This window comes from Miniopterus natalensis, chromosome 9 (assembly GCF_054644295.1).
Source record: "Miniopterus natalensis isolate mMinNat1 chromosome 9, mMinNat1.hap1, whole genome shotgun sequence".
Classification (NCBI taxonomy): domain Eukaryota; kingdom Metazoa; phylum Chordata; class Mammalia; order Chiroptera; family Miniopteridae; genus Miniopterus; species Miniopterus natalensis.
In genome coordinates, this window is record NC_142089.1 from 386085 (window position 1) to 404804 (window position 18720).

The window sequence follows — 18720 nt, forward strand, 5'->3', positions numbered from 1 at the left end:
GCCCCGCCCGCCGCCCCGGCCTCGCCCGCCCGCCGCGCCCGGCTCCGCGCGCGCCCCGGCTGCTGCCCCGCGGCCCGCGGCCGCCCATCCGCCCCCGGCGCGGGGACGCAGGCAGGGAGCGCGCGAGGCCCGGCCGCGTCCGCGCCCCGCCGCCCCCTCGGGCCGCGCAGTTCCAGGGACCGCCGGGCACCGGGCTGAGCGCGCGGCCGGCGGGGGGCGCCCGAGAGCCGGCGGGCCTGACGTCACCGGGCCGCCCGCCGCGGGGCGGGGCCGCGCAGGCGCGGGAGGCGGGGGGGCGGGGCGCGCGGGGCGGGCGGCGTGTGCGCGCCGGCGCCGTGCCTGCCACGCGCTCGCGGCGGGACCCGTCCTCGGCCCCCTGCGGGGCGCCCGGGGGCGCCGGGCATCGCTCCGGGCGCGGCTGTCGGCGGCGGGCGGACCGGGGCGCGCCCGGGGCAGGAGGTGGGGGGACCCACCTGCATCTCGCGCCCCAGCTGCCCGAAGGGGACCCGGGCCCCGCCCCGCCCCGCCCCGCCCCCCGGGCGCCCTCGGCGGGTCCCGACGCTCCGCCCCCCCGAGAGAGCTCCGGGGCCCGCGGGGGCTGAGTCCCGAGGCTCCCGGTAGCGTCGGCGGGCTGCTGGGGGCTTCAGGGGAGCGGAGAACACCAGGTAGCTTTGCGCCCCCGCTGCGGCTCCGACCTCGCGCCCCCTCTTCCGGTGCCCAGGGGCCAGGTGAAAGCGGGGGGCCCCGGCGCGCGGGCGTGAGCTCGAGTGTGATCCAGGGCGACTGCGGGGTCACCAGGGCGGCCCGGAGCGCGCACGTGTGCGCAGAGGTGCCCGGGCGCAGGTGCTGCAGGCAGCGGGGAAGGGCCGCCGTCCATGGAACCTGCACGAGGCCCTCCCTAGGGAGACCCTGAGCGCTGCTCCCACTGGAGTGAGGGGACCTCCCTCCCCCAACCCCGGGAGGCGTCCGCCGGAAGGAGCCCCACAGGAGAGCAACCAGGAGGGGCGGCCCTACGATGGGACGCTAGATTGATGGGGATGGGGGGTGATGCCCCTGGGACCCGTCCCCAGCACACGCCTTGCAGCTGGCTGGACCCACCTACCTGGTCAGGACTGTCCTCGGGCAGTGGGCCAGCACAGGAAAAGGCCCCACCTGTCCACCACTGACTAGAGGCGCCCAGGCTGGGACCACCCCCAGGTCAGCCTAGGCCAGGGGTCCTGACCTCCATTCCCCTTGGCTCTATGAGGTTGGCACCCATTCCGCAAAGCCTGGGCCTTCTCCGCCCGGGTCTCCGGTTCCCCAGAGGTGATCCGAGGAAGGCAGGCAGGATGGCCTTGGAGGGAGGGTCCATCACAGCCTCCTGCTGGGTGTCCGGGGAAGGAGGAAGACAGGGCCTGCCCTGAGAGCTCATGGGGGACCAGCATCCTCTACGCCAGACACGCATGGCTGCTGGCACACACATGCAGGGGGTCGGATGCCCCAGCTGCACTCCAGCCCCCAAGGCTGTCTGTCCCACTTGACAGCCCAAGTCGGAGGAGAGAAGCTGATAGCCTACCCCAGCTGGTGCCAGTGTGGTCAGGCTCAGGCCCTGAAGGAGGGGTGAGTCTGTGGCCAGAGCCTAAGCCCTTACAGGTGAGGCCTTGCCCAGTGGAAGCGGTGGCCACTGTGGGGCCAGGAGTCACTGGGCTGGGAGAGAGGCACATTCTCAAGCAAGCCACAGCTCCCAGGCTGGCCTCCCTCCATGCCTTTGCCACTATGGGTCCTTGGGTATGTGTAGGGGTGGAGGGGACAGCTATTTGAGTCGTGGCATTTTACCACGGCTCACACCAGAATCTGGACTCAGATAAGGACCCGAGCTTAGGATTCCCACCCAAGTTCCCACCTTGCTTTTCCTGGGCACCTTGTAAAATAACCACTCAGAGTTGAGCCTGTGAAAAATTAGTGACCTCCACCCCAACCACTTATACGTCAAAGGTGCTTCTACCCTGCCGGCTTGTGACCTGGGACAGGGGGGCCTGCCCTCCCCCCCTGCTGTTTCTGGGATCTGCAAAGTAATAAATCTTGAGACTTTATTTCCTTTGTGTGAGTTTATTGACACTGCATCTTCATGAAAACAGCCCCAGAGCTTTCATTTCCCTAGTGGGAGCTCGTATGCCCAACTGCGTGGGTGGCTCCTGCCCCCTCATTCAACTGGTCAGGTTCTTAACACACCAGCTCGGAGGTTTTCCAACCCTAGGTGACCATCGGGGCTTTCCGGCTCCCTGGTGTCCTGGGAGGGCTTTGGAGGATGGGGTCAGGATTGGGGAAACAGGCTCCTTCCTACTGTAGCCCCTCCCCCCAGGAGTGTCACACCTGCACCCTGTCTGCAGGTGCCCTGCCTCCTCCTGCCACCTCCATCCACCTGCATCCTCACACATCCAGTCCCATCTGCTTCTCAGAGGACTGAACTAACACCACCCCGGCCTCACGTCCACCAGCATGCTCCCCTCCCCCACATTCACGTAAACCCTCAGGAGCTGACCACAAACTCCGTCCCCACCAGGCATCAGTGCTGCAGAATCCTGAGGTCCCCCTTCCCAGGACACCCTCCCAGACCTTCCACTCATGTGTGATGATCGTGGGACTTTAGATGAAGGAAATTCATCTTGAGTCTGGGGATTCCAAGGCCCAGACTCTGCCCCCTGGGAGGTGGAGGGGGGCAGCAGAGGCATATCGGGGGCCAAGTCTATAAATCAGAAAGGTCTTTATTGTGATGGTGGCAATCCCCCAAGAGGAGCAAATGTGGGTGTCAGGAGTGGCCGCACAGGCCACTCTAGAGCCATCTTCACCCCTCCCAGGTCCTCAAACAAAACAGAAGCCAAATGATGCCCCAGCCCCAGACTCCAGCCCAGGGAGGGGCCAAAAGTCACCTGGAGCCCAGTGACTGTCAAGGCAGCTTATTGCAAAGGAGGCTGGAGCAGGGTGGAAAGCAGAGAAAGGGCCCAGGGCAGCCCCAGGTGGCCAGAGGCACCACAGAGGGGCATCAGCCCAGGGCCAGCAGTGTGCAGTCCTCAGGTCCCTGTGCAGAGCCGATGGCGGCCTGGCTGGGTAAGGCACAGTGCAGTCTGGGAGCCAGCGGGCCGCTCCCCCCAGGAAGCCGTGGAGAAGGAGCAGCGCCGGCCCTGAGGCTGACCCTAGCTCCAAGGCTTGTGCTGAGCTCCCCTGCAGAGGCCGGGCTCCTCCGGAGGGCAGAGGCCTGGAGAGCCTGAGGGCTTGGTGAACATCAGTGTGGGCTCAGCTGTGCCAGAGGGGGGCAGGGCCAGCAGTGAGCGCCTGCAGAGGGGCTGCTGAGGGCCTGGGTACAGCCGCAGAACAGGCAGGGTCCCAAGGAGCCCACTGTTACTTTTGAGAATGAGGGTGGCTCCCAGGAGAGGGCTCTGCAGGCCGCCCACTCTGCACCAGTCCGGGCCAAGTTCCAGGACAGCGGGACCAGCCGCTGGAAGGGGACCAGGTGAGCTGCAGGAGGGTCAGTCAGGAAGATGTGCTCCGAGACGGACAGACAGGGGGTGGGAGAGCTGCTGGCCAGCCAGGAGCCCCGATCCCCTTACTTGCAGTACTCCTTCCTGAACTCTGGAAGCCAAGGGGACAGGTGGGTGGGCGGCTGCCCTCCACCTCCCCATCCAGCAAGACTGCCCAGGTGGCCAGGGGCTCCTCCCCTGGGGCTGGCTGGTGCCTTCTGAGAGGGAGTGGAGCGGGACCTGGCCGGGCTCAGAGGGACAGCGGCCTCCCTCCCCAGCCACTCACCTTTGTCCAAGTCGATGTGCTTGGCGGGCGGAGGGCAGTGAGCCAGCTCAGCCCTCTCCTTCAGGATGTTGTTTTTGTAATCTGGTGCAGGGAGAAAGCAGGGTGAGCCCCCCGGGGGCGCCGCCCCAGCCGCCTCACTGGGTGCATGTGGGGGGGGTCTGGCGGGGGTGGGGGGGGTCCCTCACCTAGTTGGATGTCCTCACTCCTATAAAAAGCCTGGTCCCCTGCGGCCACAGGAAACTCCACCATGTTCACGTCCTTCCTGGAGGCGGGAGGGAGGTTAGGACCGCGGGTGGGGCCGGGCCTGAGCGCCCAGGACCCCGGGAGGGGCACTCACCCCTTAGGCTTCCCCGACCTCCTGTCCGAGGAGTATTCGTAACCTGGGGAGGGAGACTCGTGTAGCGGGGCAGCCTGGCGCCCGGCCCGGGAACCCTCCCCGCCAAGCGCAGAGGCTCCCCGGGCCCCGCGCCCGCCTCTGGCCCCGGGGCGCCCCGGCTCCGGCCCCGCGCGCGCTGACCTCCGCGGCGGCGCTGACGGGTGGCCAGGATGCCCGTGATGAGCAGCAGGATGCAGAGCAGCAGCGTGGCCAGCACGTAGCCCAGCTGCTGGAAGAAGTGGGCCCGGCCCTCGGGGACAATGACGTTGATGACGCTGCGGCCGCGCGTCACCGTGGGGTCTGCGGGGCGGAGGGCGGGTCAGGGGGTGCGCCGCGTGGCTGACCGCGCCACGTGCGCCTCGGGAAGGGACAGGCGGCCGCGGCCCGTGGGCGCCTCCCCTCGCTGACACCCAGGTCCCGTGAGTGGGGCGGGCGCGGGACGGGCACGGGCACGGGCAGGGCGGGGGGCTCCCGCTCGACGGGCTGGGCCGTTCCCAGCCCCTGGACGTTCCCCGGGCGCCCAGGGCGGCCTCCCGCACCTGGGACCGGGGCGCTGCTGTGGCTGGAGCCGTTGCCCGGCGAGTCGCGCGGGGGCGGCGCGGGGGCGGCGGGCGCGGTGACCTTCAGGTGGAAGATGCGGCGCTCGTGCAGCCCGCAGTAGTGGTGGTGCAGGTGGCAGGAGTAGGTGCCCTCGTCGGCCGGCTCCAGCGGGTCGATGCGCAGCGAGAAGTCGCCGCGCGCAAAGGCGTCCGCCTCCACGGACACGCGGTCGCGCAGGACGGGCGGCCCGTAGGCGCGGCGCTCGCCCGACGCGTACAGGTCGAGCAGGCGGTCGGCGCGGTCGTGCGGGACCCCGGGCGGCTGCAGGTCCCAGTGCACCACCTGCTGCGCCTCCTCCAGGTGCCGGTCGGTCCACACGTGCGCGCGGTTCACGCAGGTCAGGAGCGCGGGCGCGCCGCGCGCCGCCACCAGCACCTCCTTCTCGCCGTCCCAGTGCGCGCCGGCTTTCCGGGCTGCGGGGCGCGGGGCGTCAGCGCGGGGCGGGGCGGGGCGGGGCGGGCGAGGGCGGGGCCGGGGGCAGGGACGGGGGGAGGCGGCGGGGCGGGGGGGGCCCGCGCGGGGCGGCGCACTCACGGCTGTCGGTGACCTCGAGGCGGATGGCGAGCGTCTCGTAGAGGTGGCAGTAGTGGTGGTGCAGGTTACAGGTGTACAGCCCCTCGTCCGTCTCCTCCACCGCTACGCACCCGGGGAGACCAGGCTTGAGCTCCGCGCCCCGCCCCGCGCGCCCCCGCCCCGCGCGCCCCCGCCCGCGCGCCCCCGCCCGCGCGCCCCCGCCCCGTGCGCCCCCGCCCCGCGCGCCCCCGCCCCGCGCGCCCCCGCCGCCGTCGGTCGCCCGGTACCGCGGATGAGCAGCGAGAAGTTGCCGTCGTGGAAGGCCGAGGGCGACAGCAGCAGGCGGCCGCGGTCGCGCGGCTCGTACACGCGCTGCTCGCCCGCCGAGTACATGTCCACCAGCCGGCGCGCGGCGCCCCCGGCCGGGCCGCCGCTCAGGTCCCAGTGGACCACGCGCTGGCGGTCGTGCAGCCGGTCCTGGGTCCACACCATGCGCGGGCTCTGGCAGCGCAGCACCGCCCGGGCTCCCGCCGCCCAGCTCACGGCGGACTCGGACACCACCGAGCTGCCCGTGGCCGCGGACCCTGCGGGGAAGCGGGGTCACTGGAAGACGGGCGGGCCCTAAGGGGACAGGTACAGGGCGGGGCCGGCCGGGCAGGAGGGCGGCTGGCGCGGCGGGCGCCCAGGGGAGAGGGGCCACTAACCTGAGGACAGGACAGCAGAGCCTGGAAGGAGAAGAGGGGGGAGTCACGCGGGGGCGGGGGACCTGGGCCTTTACGGCCCAGTCACCAACGCGGGGAGGGGCGCTTGGCCCCTGGCCCCTTCTGTAGCCCCCACTGAGGTGGGTGCTAATAGGGCCAAAGAAGCCACAGCCCCACCTAATCCTCACAGCCACCTGCCCTGGGCCTCAGGGACAGCACCTGCCCTTTGGGAGGTGAGTGCAGGGTTAGGGTTAGACCCCCCACTGGCTGGCTCAGGAGTGTGCGCTTGTCACCAAAGGCCACCCTAAGGACTGGAGGCTGCCGGCCCCAGCACTGCAGCAAGGCCACTGGAGCCCGACGCAGGAGGGAGGGAGGCTGGTTAGCACCGCACCTGCCGAGGGCCAGGCCAAGGAGCCCTTACGGTCCTCGGTCCACCGGGAGCCACCTCCCACCCCCAGCACTCAGGGCTGGAGCCCCCCTGGTGTTTCTGAAGCGCAGAGGTCTGAGCACAAGAACGCTGGACGTGAGGAGTGACCCCGCCATCCGCCACCTCACAGCCAAGTTCCTGCTGCAGAGATGTGGCTGAGTGCCCAGGGCAAGGAATGTGCCGGGTCAGCAGGCCAGCCTCGGGCGTCGGGCTGGGGACAGGGAGGGAGGCTGGAGCAGACCCTGCAAGCCTCACTGTTCCCAGGCCCCCCATCCCCAGCTGGCTCCCCTTCTGACCACTGGGAGCCCAGCCTGGGGTGCCTCCCCCTGCGCCAGGGACCCGGTCCACTGCCTCAGCCTCCCTGCCCATTTGGCTTCTGACTCCAGCTTCTGCATGAAGGGAAGTTCTGGAGGATGTTTGACGACTCACACCCTCCGAGGGCCTGGGGGCCCTCATCATCACAAGCTGCTCCCTCTGAGGTCCCCAGACCTGTCCCCCAGACCTGTCCCCTTCCCAGTGGGGGCAGCGTGCCCCTCAGGGCTTGAGCTCAGACGGGCGGATTTGCCTGTAAACCCCGAGCTCACTCAGACCCACTGGCGGCTGCCGCCTCCTGACTCCCACACCCCAAACTCACTCTGCAGAAGCAGAAGTTTCCAGAGCAAGACTCGTTGGGACCGCAGCTCCATGGCGCCCGCCGCCAGCCTGGCCCTGCTGGCCTGGCTTTGTCTCACTCCCTCAGGCTCTAACTCTCCAGAAAAACAGCCCGGCCCCCTCCCCCTCCTTAGCACCCGCCATGACATCACGGAGCTTTGGGCCGGTCGACAGTCTGCAGACCGCCCCCTCGGCTTCTGCCCAGCCCCTTGGCCTCCCCCCATCCTAAGCTGGCCTGGTGGGGAGGGGGGCACGGTGGCCACTATGTTCCAGAGAGTGAGGGGAGTCCAGGCAGAGACCTGGTCCCTTCTCTGGCTCTGGTCCTGGAGAGGGGGCAATAGCCCAGCCCTCAGAGGGCAGGAGGGCCTGAGGGCGGGGTCCCAGATGCCATGTGGGCGGCTGTGACATATGGGGCCCTTCTGGGGTTGCTGCAGGGCTGGAGTTCTGCAGTGAGCATCCCCTCACCCCGCCTCTGTAGGGGGACACTGTCCCAGGGCATTCCCCCATGTGGGCAGCCTGGCCACTGTGCTGGGCGGGGTCCCCTCTCTGCCTGCTGTGGAGCTGGAGGCCTGCGGAAAGGCATCTCGGGGGCGGGGACCCCCAAGGAGCCCAGGCCGCCAGACCACGGGCTCTTCCCTTTAGCCTGCGGTGACCCTGCCCTTCTCCTCTGAGGCTGCATTTCTTCAACTATGAAATGGGGATCAGAATAGCACCAGCCCCGGGGGGGGGGGGGGGGGAGCCCAGCAGCAGGGGGTCTGGGGACAGCATGAAGGACCCTGCTGTTTTCCAGTCACCTTCACCCTCCATAGGGAGATGAGGGGTGGGGACCCTGAGCCCCGAGCACTGAGGGGGCCCGTGGGTGAGCAATGCCCACCTCTCTGTCCCCCCAACATCTGCCACCATCAAGGGCGGAATCGGGTGTCCCTGAAAGCAAACCTGGGTTGCGCTGCTCCGGCGAGCACCTTGCCCACCCAGAGGAGAGGGGAGGAAGGAGGGCCGTAGGAGTCCCTCCGCCCCAGGAGGCACAAATTTGAAACTCTGGGAAAACCTACAAAGTCACATAAACAAATGCGAAATAACAGAGCACGCACTGTGCACCAAACCCACTCCTTCTACTTAAGCAAGCCTCAAAAAAATCCAAACAACCACAAAAACCCACAGAGCATTTTTCCAATGGCCTGTTTGGGTCAAATTATAGTCACGAGCCCCAGTCCCTGGTGGGCTAGGGTCTCACCCTCGAACCCTGCCTTGGTCCCCAAGTCCTCAGACAGGCCGGGAGCCCAGCCCAGCTCCGGGCAGGGCAGGGGAGGAGGCCAGCGCTGCTGCAGAGGGGACAGGGGTGACAACAGGGAGCCCCCCGCCCCCCCACACTCACTTAACGGATCCTGCTGAGGATCCAGGCCCTGGAGGGTGGAGCCTGTTTCCCAAACTTGAATCAGAACTCGGCTCTTGTCTCCTTCACTCCCAGCTCCTCCCTGGGCCTTTCATTCTGGAAAAACAAGCCTGCCCGCCTGGCCTTGGGGCCTGGCCTCCCCTCTTGTTTTTCTAACTGGTTTATATTAGTGCTGGTGGCCGCCCTCCCCGCCCTCCCCCCTGCGCCCCCGCGTGTCTGTTTCTCCATCTCTGTCCTCAGTTCCTGCCTCTGTCTGCCGCCCTCTCTCCTCCACCGAGGGAAGACGCCCGAGCAATGCCGGGGACAGGCAGGGATGGCCCGGGGCCCGCCCCTGGGTCTGAGGGGACCCTGTCACTCCCAGCCCCGAGCTAGGAGCCTGGAGGCGCCCGGTTGCACCCTAAACTCCCTGCAGAGCCCTCCCTCTCCACTGAGGTCCAGTGAGGCCATCCTGCTGCAGACGGAGCTCTCCCCTCAGCCCCAATGCAGACAGAAGTCTGAGGGGGGCGCCACTGAGTGCAAGCTGACCCCCCTGCACCACTGGGCAGTGATGGACAGAAGCAGCAGAGGGCTGCAACCCGGCCTCGCTGCCCCATCGGTCCTCTGCTTGAGGCCGGGGAGCCAAGAAGAGCGGCAAAGGGCTGCTGCCTCCCCCCCCCCCCCAAATCCTTGGCAGGAAATGACCACAGATGAGAGCAGAGGTCCAGCATTCGGCCTGGGCTGCGACCAGGCCACCTGCCCCTCCCACAGCCAGGGCCTGAGTCCCCCCAGCTCCTTCTCCAGTGCCTGTGGACTGCTGAGTACCCCCCACCTCCACCCGGGAAGAGAACAGATGGGGACAGAGGACACTGACGTCCCCCAGTCCCCCCTCGAGCTCCACGGAGCCCCCAGCCACCCCAGAGCCCAGGCCACCCCCCTCTCCTGGGAGGTGTGGCCCAAGAGGCGCTGAGAACCAGACTCTGGCTCCTGTTCCTGGGGCTTGGACATTCCAGGCAGCCTGGCTCATTAGGAGGAAAAACCACAGGCACTCAGAGGCCCAACCAGACACTCAGACACGTGGTCACACCTGCTGCTTGCTGAGCACCTACTGTGTGCCCGGCGGGGGAGTCGGTGGGAGGGGATGCCAGGCTCCCGCCCTGTCGCCCTGTCGGAGCTGTTGGGAGCGGCAGACCTGCTGGCTGATCAATGAGGTCATTTTATGCCCCGTGAGAAGTGCTGTCGGCCATAAAGCAGGGAGGGCTACTTCCCCGACTGACCGACCGCTGGGGCCTGGGAGGGAGGGACACCCGCAAGTGCATGGCCCAGGGAAGCCGCCTCCCAGGTGAGAGGGAGCGGTGCTGGTGTGGTCTGGCTTCCACGCGGCCGCCACCAGGGAAAGCAGGAGGCCTGGGCCTGGAGGGGGTTAAGTGCAGGAGGGATGTGGTCTCATGACTCAGGAAACGCAGACGTGGTCAGTTTAGAGCTGTCAGGATTCACAGGGACCTACAAGGAAAACAGCCGCCCAGGGGCCGGGTGGCGGGCAGTTCTAAGGTGCTCCCCAGGGCTCCGGCCACGGCGTCCACACCGCTGTCCCCCCTCGAGTGTTCGCGGGAGTGGTGATTACGGTGGGTAGTGCTTCCCACCCGCAGGACAAGGTGCTAGGGCGTCACTCTGTGGTTCAGTCCCCATCAAAGCCGAGGAGCCGGCTCTCCCGCTGGCCACGCTGCGAAAGGGCCCGTGGTGGACGCCACGTGGCGAGGCCTTGAGTGAGGGCAGCCCCAGCCTTCAGCCAACGAGAACAGGGACCTCGGTCCCACAACGGCAATGAGCCGGGCGAGCCAACCACCCGGGAGCAGCCTGCGCCGCAGGTGAGGACACTGCCCAGCCGAGATGGGCTCCACCTGGCGAGACCCGGCGCCGCAGGCTGCGTTCGGCCGCTCGGTGCGTGGTGACCTGGGACGCAGCCACGGGAGACAAATCCGACAGCCTCAGAGCGAGGCCGGCAGGGCCCGAGCGGGTGAGAGCCCCCAGCCGCACAAGGAGCAGCGACTGCTGTCTCCGTCCAGGATGGGCCGCTGGCCGAGGAGCTGGCCGTGGGCAGAGGCCGGAGCCACGCGGTGCCCTGGCGTTTCCCCGGAGGCGCGTGAGCTGATGCACCGTCCACATGCGGTTGAGGCCAGAGGGCAGAGTGTGGCACAGACCACAGCGACGTCAAGCTCAGGCTCTTCCCGCTGGTGCTGACCGGTCCTCCTGGCAGCGGTCACTTGCACACGTTCTCCCTGCTTCTGGAGTCCCGATGGTTTGGCACGAGGCGGGGGACTCTGTAGACCCCAAGTCTGAGAGCCGGGCGTGTCCCACGGAGGGCGGGGCTCTCGCCTTCCCCCGGGGGAGAACCAGTTGTCCGGACGGCTGGAGGACACTGTGATCTGGAAACACGGACAAGAAGAGTTGGAAATGCACGGACATCATTTCATGGGCGGCCGGCCTTTCTCGCTGGGAGAAGGTCAAGGAGCCAGGGCCGAGCGCAGGTGCCCGCCCGCGCGTGGCGTGTTCCGGGTGGGGGCGGAGGCTACAGGGCAAGACGCTCAGAGGCCTGCTTAGCGTGGGGGCCGCAGACCTGAACCAGCCGGGTCCCCAGGCGCAGGGGGGGCCTCTGCGCTTGAATCTCGCCCGTGGTGCCAGAAACGGCCCCGGCCGCCCCTCTCGGCCCGGCCGCTTGGAAACCCGCCCGCTTCAGATTCCACCGGCCGTGTCCACCCACGTTCCCGGGAGCCCAGAGGGGACCGTCTTTCTTCTGGGGCCGGGGGTGTAGAGCCGCCAACCCGACCAGCTTCCTGCGCCCACGGCCGGCTTACAACCTGGTTTCTTTTCTTTTTAAATATTTATTGGTTTGAGCGCGGGAGGAAGGGCGAGAAACGCCGGCCTGTGGTTCCCCGCGTCCACTGGCCCTTGCGTTGTGCGGGGGACCCCGAAGACAGGCACAGTTTCGGACACGCTGTCGGTTTTTCAAACACCAGGAGCCGCTGGGGACCAGCCGGGAGACGGGCTCTCGGCGGACTGGGTCTGCCAGCGCCGTGGTCGTGCACTTCCCAGGCCCCAGGACGGTGAGAAATAAAGGTCTGTAGTTGAAGCCAAAAAAAAAAAAAGTAAAAGACGTGGTGTCAGTTTTTCGGATTCCGAACCCCAGGCCCGAACCTGGGGGAGGTGACACCAGGAGCTGTCAGAGGAGACGGGTGCCAGTCACCGCCAGCCACACGCCAACGACGGGCGACACACGGGGACCCAGGGGGCAGCGTGTCACCCGGGGCCTCCGGCGAGCGCTTGGTCGGGTGAGGACCAGCCCAGGCCAGCCTGGGTGGGGGGCGCGCTCCCTGCCCGGCCCGCAGCGGAGGTCAGGGTGCCTCCCGGCCGCGCGAAGCTGCTGTTTTCTCTGTTGCGTGTACGCGTCCCGAGCTCCGCGGCCTCAACAGGCCTGCCCGCGGGTCTGTGCCCAGCGTTTATGTTGCTACGTGACGAGTGTACACTGCCCGCTCCGGGCACCGTACCAGCCGCGTACAGAGCAGGCTGCCGTCGCTCCGACTTCACGCCCGGTCGCTCCCTGGACGGGGGCCGACGTCCACGCACGCGACCCACGGTTTATGAGCTCTGTCCACGGGCGCGGCCCACCAGGCCTGACGCTGCTGGACATGCAGCCCGGCACCGGACGCTGCAGCGGGCGGGTGCAAGATGGTGGGAGCCCCTTTCTCAGTGTCGGGGGAGAGGCTCCGGGTGAGTGGGGCTGGACGGGCCCAGTGCTGCCCGGGCCCCCGCTGGAGCCACGGGTGTGAGCCCACGCCTGGCACACTGTAAGCAGACGGCTGCTTGTGGCAACGGTTACACACGCGGGCTCCCGTCACCCGAGGAGGCGCCGAGCTCACCCGCCCGTCCCGGGCAGGCGGCTCCCTTAGGGCCTGGGGGGCAGGCTGGCCTGCAGCGCCTGCGAGCCCGCAGGAAGGAGGGACCAGCAGTGAGCGACCCGGGTCGGGGGGCAGAGTCCGCGCCGAGACGCCGAGGGGAATCCCACTCGCTCGTGCAGATGAAGCGGGACCGTGGCTGGAGGCGTCCCAGCCGCTCAGGCACCGCCGAGCCGGGTCGGGTCACCTTCCGCCCTGCGACCCGCGGGTCAGGGGTCGGGCAGGGCTCCGAGGGCAGTGGGAAAGGCTCCGGTGGCTCGGCTCGGGCTGCTGGGCCCGGGCGGCTTTACCCTGCGGCTGGGCCTCTCGGTCCGGGCCCCCCCCATGACCTCGCTCGGCGGTCCAGGCCCCGCTTCCTCCTCCCACAGGTGGACGCGCCAGCGGGAAAGGCCAGCTCGGCGGCCTCGCTCCAGTCTACTGGCCAGAGCAGGTCACAGCCCAGGTCAAGGGAGGGACACAGACCCCAGGTTTTGGTGGAGAAGTGTCAAGGGGCTCGGGGACAGTGAAGGGGGGGCTGTGACATCTGCACAGATGATACGCCACGGGGGGGGGGGTAAGCGAACAATGGCAGGCAAGCAACGCAGGGCTCTGAGGTTTACGACAACAGGTCCTTTATAAAGACATTAGTTGTTTTATTGGTTATTTTAATCGAAATAGTTACACATATACATTAACATTTATTTATAAGACCTTAAAGTATTTTGGGGGGGGGGACTTACCTGACCCATAAAGCCAGACTAGGACATTTAGGAGTTTAATTAAGCTTTATTAACTTAAGTAAATCAGTCTAATTCTCCCAGAAGCTGTAATACCAGATCAGGTCACGTTATCTTTTACACCGTCATAAACTCCGAGAAGGGTAATAGTTGTTTGAATTTTCACTTATTGAGAGGAAACAACACGTCGACCTGCGTCCCACTTACGGACGCCTTCACTGGCTGCCCTGACCGGGGGCAAACCCACAATCTTGGTGTAAAAACAACTGAGCTGCTCGGCAGGTTACACAGTTGTTTTAAATCAAAAGAGTGGAAGCAGCCCTGGCTGGAGGCACAGTGGTTAGAGCGCTGCCCCAAGCACCCGAAGGCCGTGGGTTTGATCCCCAGCCCAGGCCCGGTTGGGGGGCATGTGGGAGGCACCCACTCGATGTCTCCCTCACCTGGATGTTCCTCTCTCCCCCTCCCTCCCTTCCTCTCTCTAAAAATCAAGGGGGGAGAATCCTCAGGTACTAACAACAAACAAAGTATGAAACCAGGCTGATTAGCCCAAGGATTCATGTGGGTTAAAAACATTATCTATCTAGCCCGGCCAGCGTGGCTCAGAGGCTGAGCGTCGACCTAGGATCCAGGCGATCGGGGTTCGATTCCTGGTCAGGGCACAGGCCCCGGTTGTGGGCTCGACCCCCAGCCTGGGGTGCGCGGGAGGCAGCCGATCAGTGACTCTCATCATTGATGTTTCTCTCCCTCTCCCTTCCTCTCTCTGAAATCAATGAAGACATATTTAAATACATATGTTATCTAGACAGTTTCTACCGTAAATTGTGAAAGTCCACCCTTCCCAGCCAGCCTGACTTAAACACCGGAGTCCAGCTACGGGAGGTGCGGTCTCCTGGGCAATCCTCGCCCTCCCCAGGACTTCACATCTCACCTGAGGACCACCCACCATCCTCCCTCCCTCCCTCCCTCTTCTGTAGATTCTGTGAGAAAATGGCCCTTCTTACAGGGTGAAGGCTCCTTGGGCGTTAAAAGTGCAACTTCCTTCCCTCTGAATCCTCGGGTTCTCGGTGTTGCCCACACCATCAGACTCCGTCACACTGCAGACGTTATAATCACAGTGATTGCGTCTGGTTCCCAGTAGGACAGGGACAGTTAACCAACAGGCTCAGGAAGCGTCCCGGCCATACAACCAGAGGAGCACAGGCTGGCCTCTGGGTGCCCAGCCAGGCCCAGGGCTGCCACCCTCTGCCCCACCTGGAGGCTAACTCCACACCCAGGTCTGGACTTCTGGGCCCATCCTGGGGGCTGTGGCTCAAGGGCTTTTTGCAAAACTCAGACAGCCCTGGAGAGGAATTCCGCCCCCCAGGGCCCGGTGTCCTTCCCGTGAGGGACCGTGGGTAGGCCCGGGGAGCAGGCTTCTTTCTCCAGCCTTGGCTCGAGCTCCAGCCGACATCCTGTCTCCCTCAAAGGGAGGAGCTCTGTTGTCCACAGCATGGGCCCACAGCGACGCTCGTGTGTCTGCCCGAGCATGAGCTGGGAGCCCAGCTGGCCCTTACCAGGACCCAGTGTCCAGCACGAGCGTCCTCCCACAGGGCCCGAGCCTGCCCGGCTCCTTCCTTGGCCTGCCACATTGGTGGGAACGTCCAGCCCAGAGGACACAGGCTGTGCCCTGGGCATGGAGCAAGGTCCCCAGACCACCCCCATCAGCTGTGGCCTCCCGACTGGAACTCAAGCCCTAGGCACCTGCAAAGGGAGACCGGGGCCAGGGGCAGGCCACAGGCAGGACCACACCACGCAGGCAGCCTGCAGGCCCCCACTGCTCCCCCCTCACCCCCCTCTGCACTCTCGCTCGGGGGACACCTAGGGTCAGAACAGGGGAGACTACAGGGAGAAGGGGCTGCACTTCCCACAGCCTGGGGGCAGGATGGCGGCTCCACGGGGAAGAGGGAAGGGCTGCAGAGATAAAAATAAAACCCAGAACTGCCTCCGGAGTTCGTGGTTGGGGCCCAAAGGCATCCAAGCCACAGGCAGCAGGAGCTGGGCACATGCCACCCAGCAGGGGCAGGGAGAGGGCTGCTGGGGTTCAGGCCGTCAGGACAGGAGGCTGGGCAGGCCCTGGAGCTGCCCTGACAGGGCCAGCGAAGTGACATCTGGACCAGGGGTCTGGGCTCGGGGCTAATTATGGGGGGGGGACCCTGTCTGGTGCACAGCAGGACATGTAGCACATCCCTGCCCCCTACCCACTGTGCCTCCACTGCCACAACCAAGATGTCCCCAGGTGTGACCTGAAGGAATCGTGAGGCCAAGTGGCCTGGAGGACATGGGCAGCCTGACCAGCTGGCTCCCGCCCCAGGATGGAGGCTGCAGCAGGTGGGCCCCATGGTGCTCTGCCAGCCCCAGGCACACAGGCTGGCAGCGGCGCCCCCAGAACTCCCCGCACAGCCCAGCTCCCAACAGAGGCTTTGTCTCCAAAAAGCTCTAACAACTGAGCAGGTTTCTCCTCCCACCAGCCGGGGAAGGGTGGGGCGGGCGAGCCACGGGGCGGCTACCTCAGCAGAGGCCCTGCGGAGCTGAGGCCACACTTGGCACCTGGAAGGCATGGTCCATTCCACCCCGGGGCGGCTCCACCACTGAGGCCCTGGCCCTGGGACATCAGGCCACCCACAGTTGGGGAAACCAAGACCTCGAAAGGATGTCCGTGACCCCAGCGGGGGCCCTCTCAGGAGCTAGCAGGGTGCTCTGCGCCTCCAGGTCCTCAGCCCAGACCCCAGGGCTGCCAGACCTGACTGCTGCCCCCTTGCGGCCACCAGCAGAAGCAGGCCTGTGCCCTCAACGGCCCCAGGTCCCTCCAGGCCGCGACCAGCTTCCTCGGCTGGTGAGTGCAGGCCCTACAGGGGCCCATGTCCCAACTGGTCCAGCTATCAGAAGCCTGCTTTCCCACCTGGTCCCTGAAGCAACGTGACTTATCAGCACAGCCTGGTCTGTTCCATTCCAGGAAAACTGCTGGGAACCCAGAGCTCAAGCCTCTCCAAGACTGCCTCCTCCACAGGGAACTCAAGCCCAGGCCCTGCATTCATTCCTGTGACCAAACAAGAAGTCCCACGGCCCCATGGGAAGTGGCGTGGCCCTTCGTGGGCGAGGGAGAGGAGGCAGCTCAGGAAGGATGCACTGGTTTCCTCCCCTTTCGCTCAGACATCAGGAAGCAGAGCAGGTGCTGAGGGTGGGAACCAGCCTCCCTTCGTCAATCCAGCCCTCACCTCAAGCCCATGCAGGCCCCCAGGCCTCTCCAGGCCCCCGCTATTAGGGACAATGCATTCCCCATCTCCACCCAAAAGGAACCGGAGTCACTGGGGGAGTCACTGGGGGCTGCTGGCTCACACTTAGGCTCCAGGGCTTGTGTGACTCCACGAAGGGCACCTTCCTCAGCCAGCCGCAACCCTGAACCTGCCAGAGCACACCCTCCAGGCCACCCCCTCTCAGGCCGCAGGAAGTGGCAGAGAACAAGGAGCCCACAGCAGGCCAGAGGTCCCCAACCCCAGCTGAGCAGGGCCACTCAGGAGGTCACTCGACACCCAGGTCCTCGAAGCCTGCGGGGCACTGACTGTCTTCTCTGGGGACAAGGGGGCCTTTCCTGCCTCCCCTCCCAGTCTCTCCACTGAAGCCCTGCCTGAGCCCCCACACATACGCTTCAGCCTGGGCACTCCCTGACGCCCCATGTTTGTCGTCTGTGGCACTTACGCCATCTGTGTGACCACCAAGAGGCTGCCTTCCCCCAGTGGACCGTTACATAAGTGCCCCACAGGCAGGGCTTGGCCTCTGTGCACAGCTATCCCCACGGCATCCATCCATCAACAGGGAGGCTGTCTTTCCTGCAGGCCCAGCACCAAGGCGAGGCCAGCTAGGGGAAGGGACTGCTGATCTGCCACCCAGGGTGTGGTGCCTCCTCTAACACCCAGAGGCTGGCATCAGCCTCGATCCCAAGGTAGCTCACACCAGGCAGAAAAGGGCCCAGGCGGCAGGAAGGACTGAGCTCTGTGCATGTTTATTACAATGAACAGCAGCAGCACCGGAGCAGCATTCTACGCTCATTTGTTCTTCAGGTAGATCTTGGGGGTCTGCCAGCCTGCAGGGGCCTCCTTCAGACCCGCCTTCAGCCAGATGCGCCTCAGGTCTCTCTCGAACTTGATCTGCGAGGGCAGAGGGAGGCACCGCTCACCGTCTGTGGCGCAGCCCTGCACTCAGCCACCTTGTCCCACTCCGGCCGGGGGCTCGCATGTACCTGCTTCCGCTTCAGGCGTCCTTCCCGGACCTTCCGCCGCAGGAATCGGGTCCTCTTGACCAGCTTGCGGTACTTATGATGGTTCATCTTCCGCCGCCGGATCTTCAGCACGTTTTTGCACTGCATCCGGGGCGCATCCTGGACCCTTTCCTCCTCCTGCTCGGCCCCTTCCCCCGCCGGGCTAGGCGGACACTCGTAGAGCTGGGCTGGAGCCACAGTCCCCGGGGCCGCAGCATCCAGTCTGGGCAGGAGGTAGTGGGCGGTCAGCCAGCTCTCCAGGGGGCTGACGGACATCTTCCTGGGCACCAGCATCTCCTCGAGCTCCCCCTGGAACCCCTTGCCAGGGAGGATGGTAACGCCACTCGGGCCTGCGGGCTGCGTGCTGTACCGGGGCGCGCAGACACGGCTGCCCAGCACCCCCGAGACAGGCCGGGGCCGACTAAGGCCTGCAGGAAACACGACGGCAGTTACCACCCGCAGGGCTCCACCTGAGCGGGGCGACTGGACACGACGGGACTGGGGTGACCTGCACTCACTCCTGGCCTGGACCCCTGCTGACGCTGGGGGTGGGGTGGGGGGCAGGCCCCCCTCGGTGAGGCTTGGATGCTTCCGGGCAGCTGGTGCACCCGCCCCTCCGCCCCGACGGGGCCTCTTACCTGCCCGGGGCACAACCCTGAGCAGCCGAGACGCCAGGCGCACCGGGATCATGGTCGGCGGGTGGCGGCGGCCCAGGTGCTCGGCGGAGCTGAAACACAGGCGCGCGTGGAGGTCGCGGGGCGCCCCGGCCCGGCCCCGGCCCCTCCCCACCACGGGGACGTTACCTCGCACCCCGCTCGCTCCCCCCACGCGGCCGCGCGCGCGCACGAGCCCGCCTCCGCCAACGCGCGGGTCCGGGCCGGTCACCTCCCCTAGCCTCCGCTCCGCCCCGAGGCGCTGACCACGCGGGCGGGCTCGACGCTGGAACGCGGCTCTCCCGGCCGTCCCTGGGGGCCGCCCGCCCTCCCCCGACCCGACCGGGACGCCTGCTGACCGCTCGCCGCCGGGCTCCGGCACTTCCGGTCCGTCCCTAAGCCGGTCTTCAGCCCCGGGTCCGGAACCCGATTCCGCGACCGCTCGGGCCCCACCGGGCCCAGAAAGCCACGGTTTCCGGCCAGAGGAGCCGCCCCCGCGCCGCCCCAGCCCCGCGGGCTCTTAGGCAAAAACTGCGTCTCCCACAATCCCAAGGGATGGACTCTGCGCCTGCGCGGGTGGAACTCGCGTCGGATTCGCCGAGGCAGGCGGAAGAGGCCTCTCGGGCTTCCGAGGCTGACGTCATCCTGGCGACGGAAGTGGAGTGCGCGGGGCGACGGAAGTGC

General features: G+C 66.7%; 2 protein-coding genes across 3 annotated transcripts; both read right to left on the reverse strand.

Moving 5' to 3' along the window:
- Positions 1 to 2726: 2726 nt before the first annotated feature.
- MXRA8 (matrix remodeling associated 8) lies at positions 2727 to 7437 on the reverse strand. Of its 2 annotated transcripts, none has more exons than XM_087820741.1 (10): positions 7035 to 7431; positions 5977 to 5997; positions 5560 to 5856; positions 5294 to 5395; positions 4699 to 5172; positions 4301 to 4459; positions 4121 to 4163; positions 3969 to 4045; positions 3784 to 3864; positions 2727 to 3495 (listed from the first exon to the last, which is right to left on the reverse strand). In XM_087820741.1, the coding sequence occupies exons 1-10, from the start codon at positions 7273 to 7275 to the stop codon at positions 3263 to 3265; spliced, it is 1728 nt and encodes a 575-aa protein (XP_087676867.1). In that variant the 5' UTR covers positions 7276 to 7431; the 3' UTR covers positions 2727 to 3262. The 2 variants fall into 2 exon arrangements, with proteins under 2 accessions (XP_087676867.1, XP_087676868.1); XM_087820742.1 differs by having other exon boundaries at positions 3404 to 3609; positions 7035 to 7437.
- A 9672-nt stretch (positions 7438 to 17109) lies between these two features.
- AURKAIP1 (aurora kinase A interacting protein 1) lies at positions 17110 to 18465 on the reverse strand. Its single transcript, XM_087820743.1, has 4 exons — positions 18396 to 18465; positions 18022 to 18110; positions 17366 to 17811; positions 17110 to 17273 (listed from the first exon to the last, which is right to left on the reverse strand). The coding sequence occupies exons 2-4, from the start codon at positions 18071 to 18073 to the stop codon at positions 17172 to 17174; spliced, it is 600 nt and encodes a 199-aa protein (XP_087676869.1). The 5' UTR covers positions 18074 to 18110; positions 18396 to 18465; the 3' UTR covers positions 17110 to 17171.
- Between the last annotated feature and the right edge of the window lie 255 nt (positions 18466 to 18720).

What these genes read in the sequence shown, in the direction of transcription:
- AURKAIP1 (XM_087820743.1), bottom strand. Translation starts at nt 18,073, where the DNA reads ATGATCCCGGTGCGCCTGGCGTCTCGGCTGCTCAGGGTTGTGCCCCGG. An exon ending in CAGGGTTGTGCCCCGGGCAG is followed by an intron (nt 17,812 to 18,021) that starts GTAAGAGGCCCC and finishes TGTTTCCTGCAG; the next exon opens with GCCTTAGTCGGCCCCGGCCT. An exon ending in GACGCCTGAAGCGGAAGCAG is followed by an intron (nt 17,274 to 17,365) that starts GTACATGCGAGC and finishes CTGCCCTCGCAG; the next exon opens with ATCAAGTTCGAGAGAGACCT.
- MXRA8 (XM_087820741.1), bottom strand. Translation starts at nt 7,275, where the DNA reads ATGGGGGGAGGCCAAGGGGCTGGGCAGAAGCCGAGGGGGCGGTCTGCA. An exon ending in CTCTGCTGTCCTGTCCTCAG is followed by an intron (nt 5,857 to 5,976) that starts GTTAGTGGCCCC and finishes GCTTCCCCGCAG; the next exon opens with GGTCCGCGGCCACGGGCAGC. An exon ending in CAGCAGCGCCCCGGTCCCAG is followed by an intron (nt 4,460 to 4,698) that starts GTGCGGGAGGCC and finishes TCCGCCCCGCAG; the next exon opens with ACCCCACGGTGACGCGCGGC.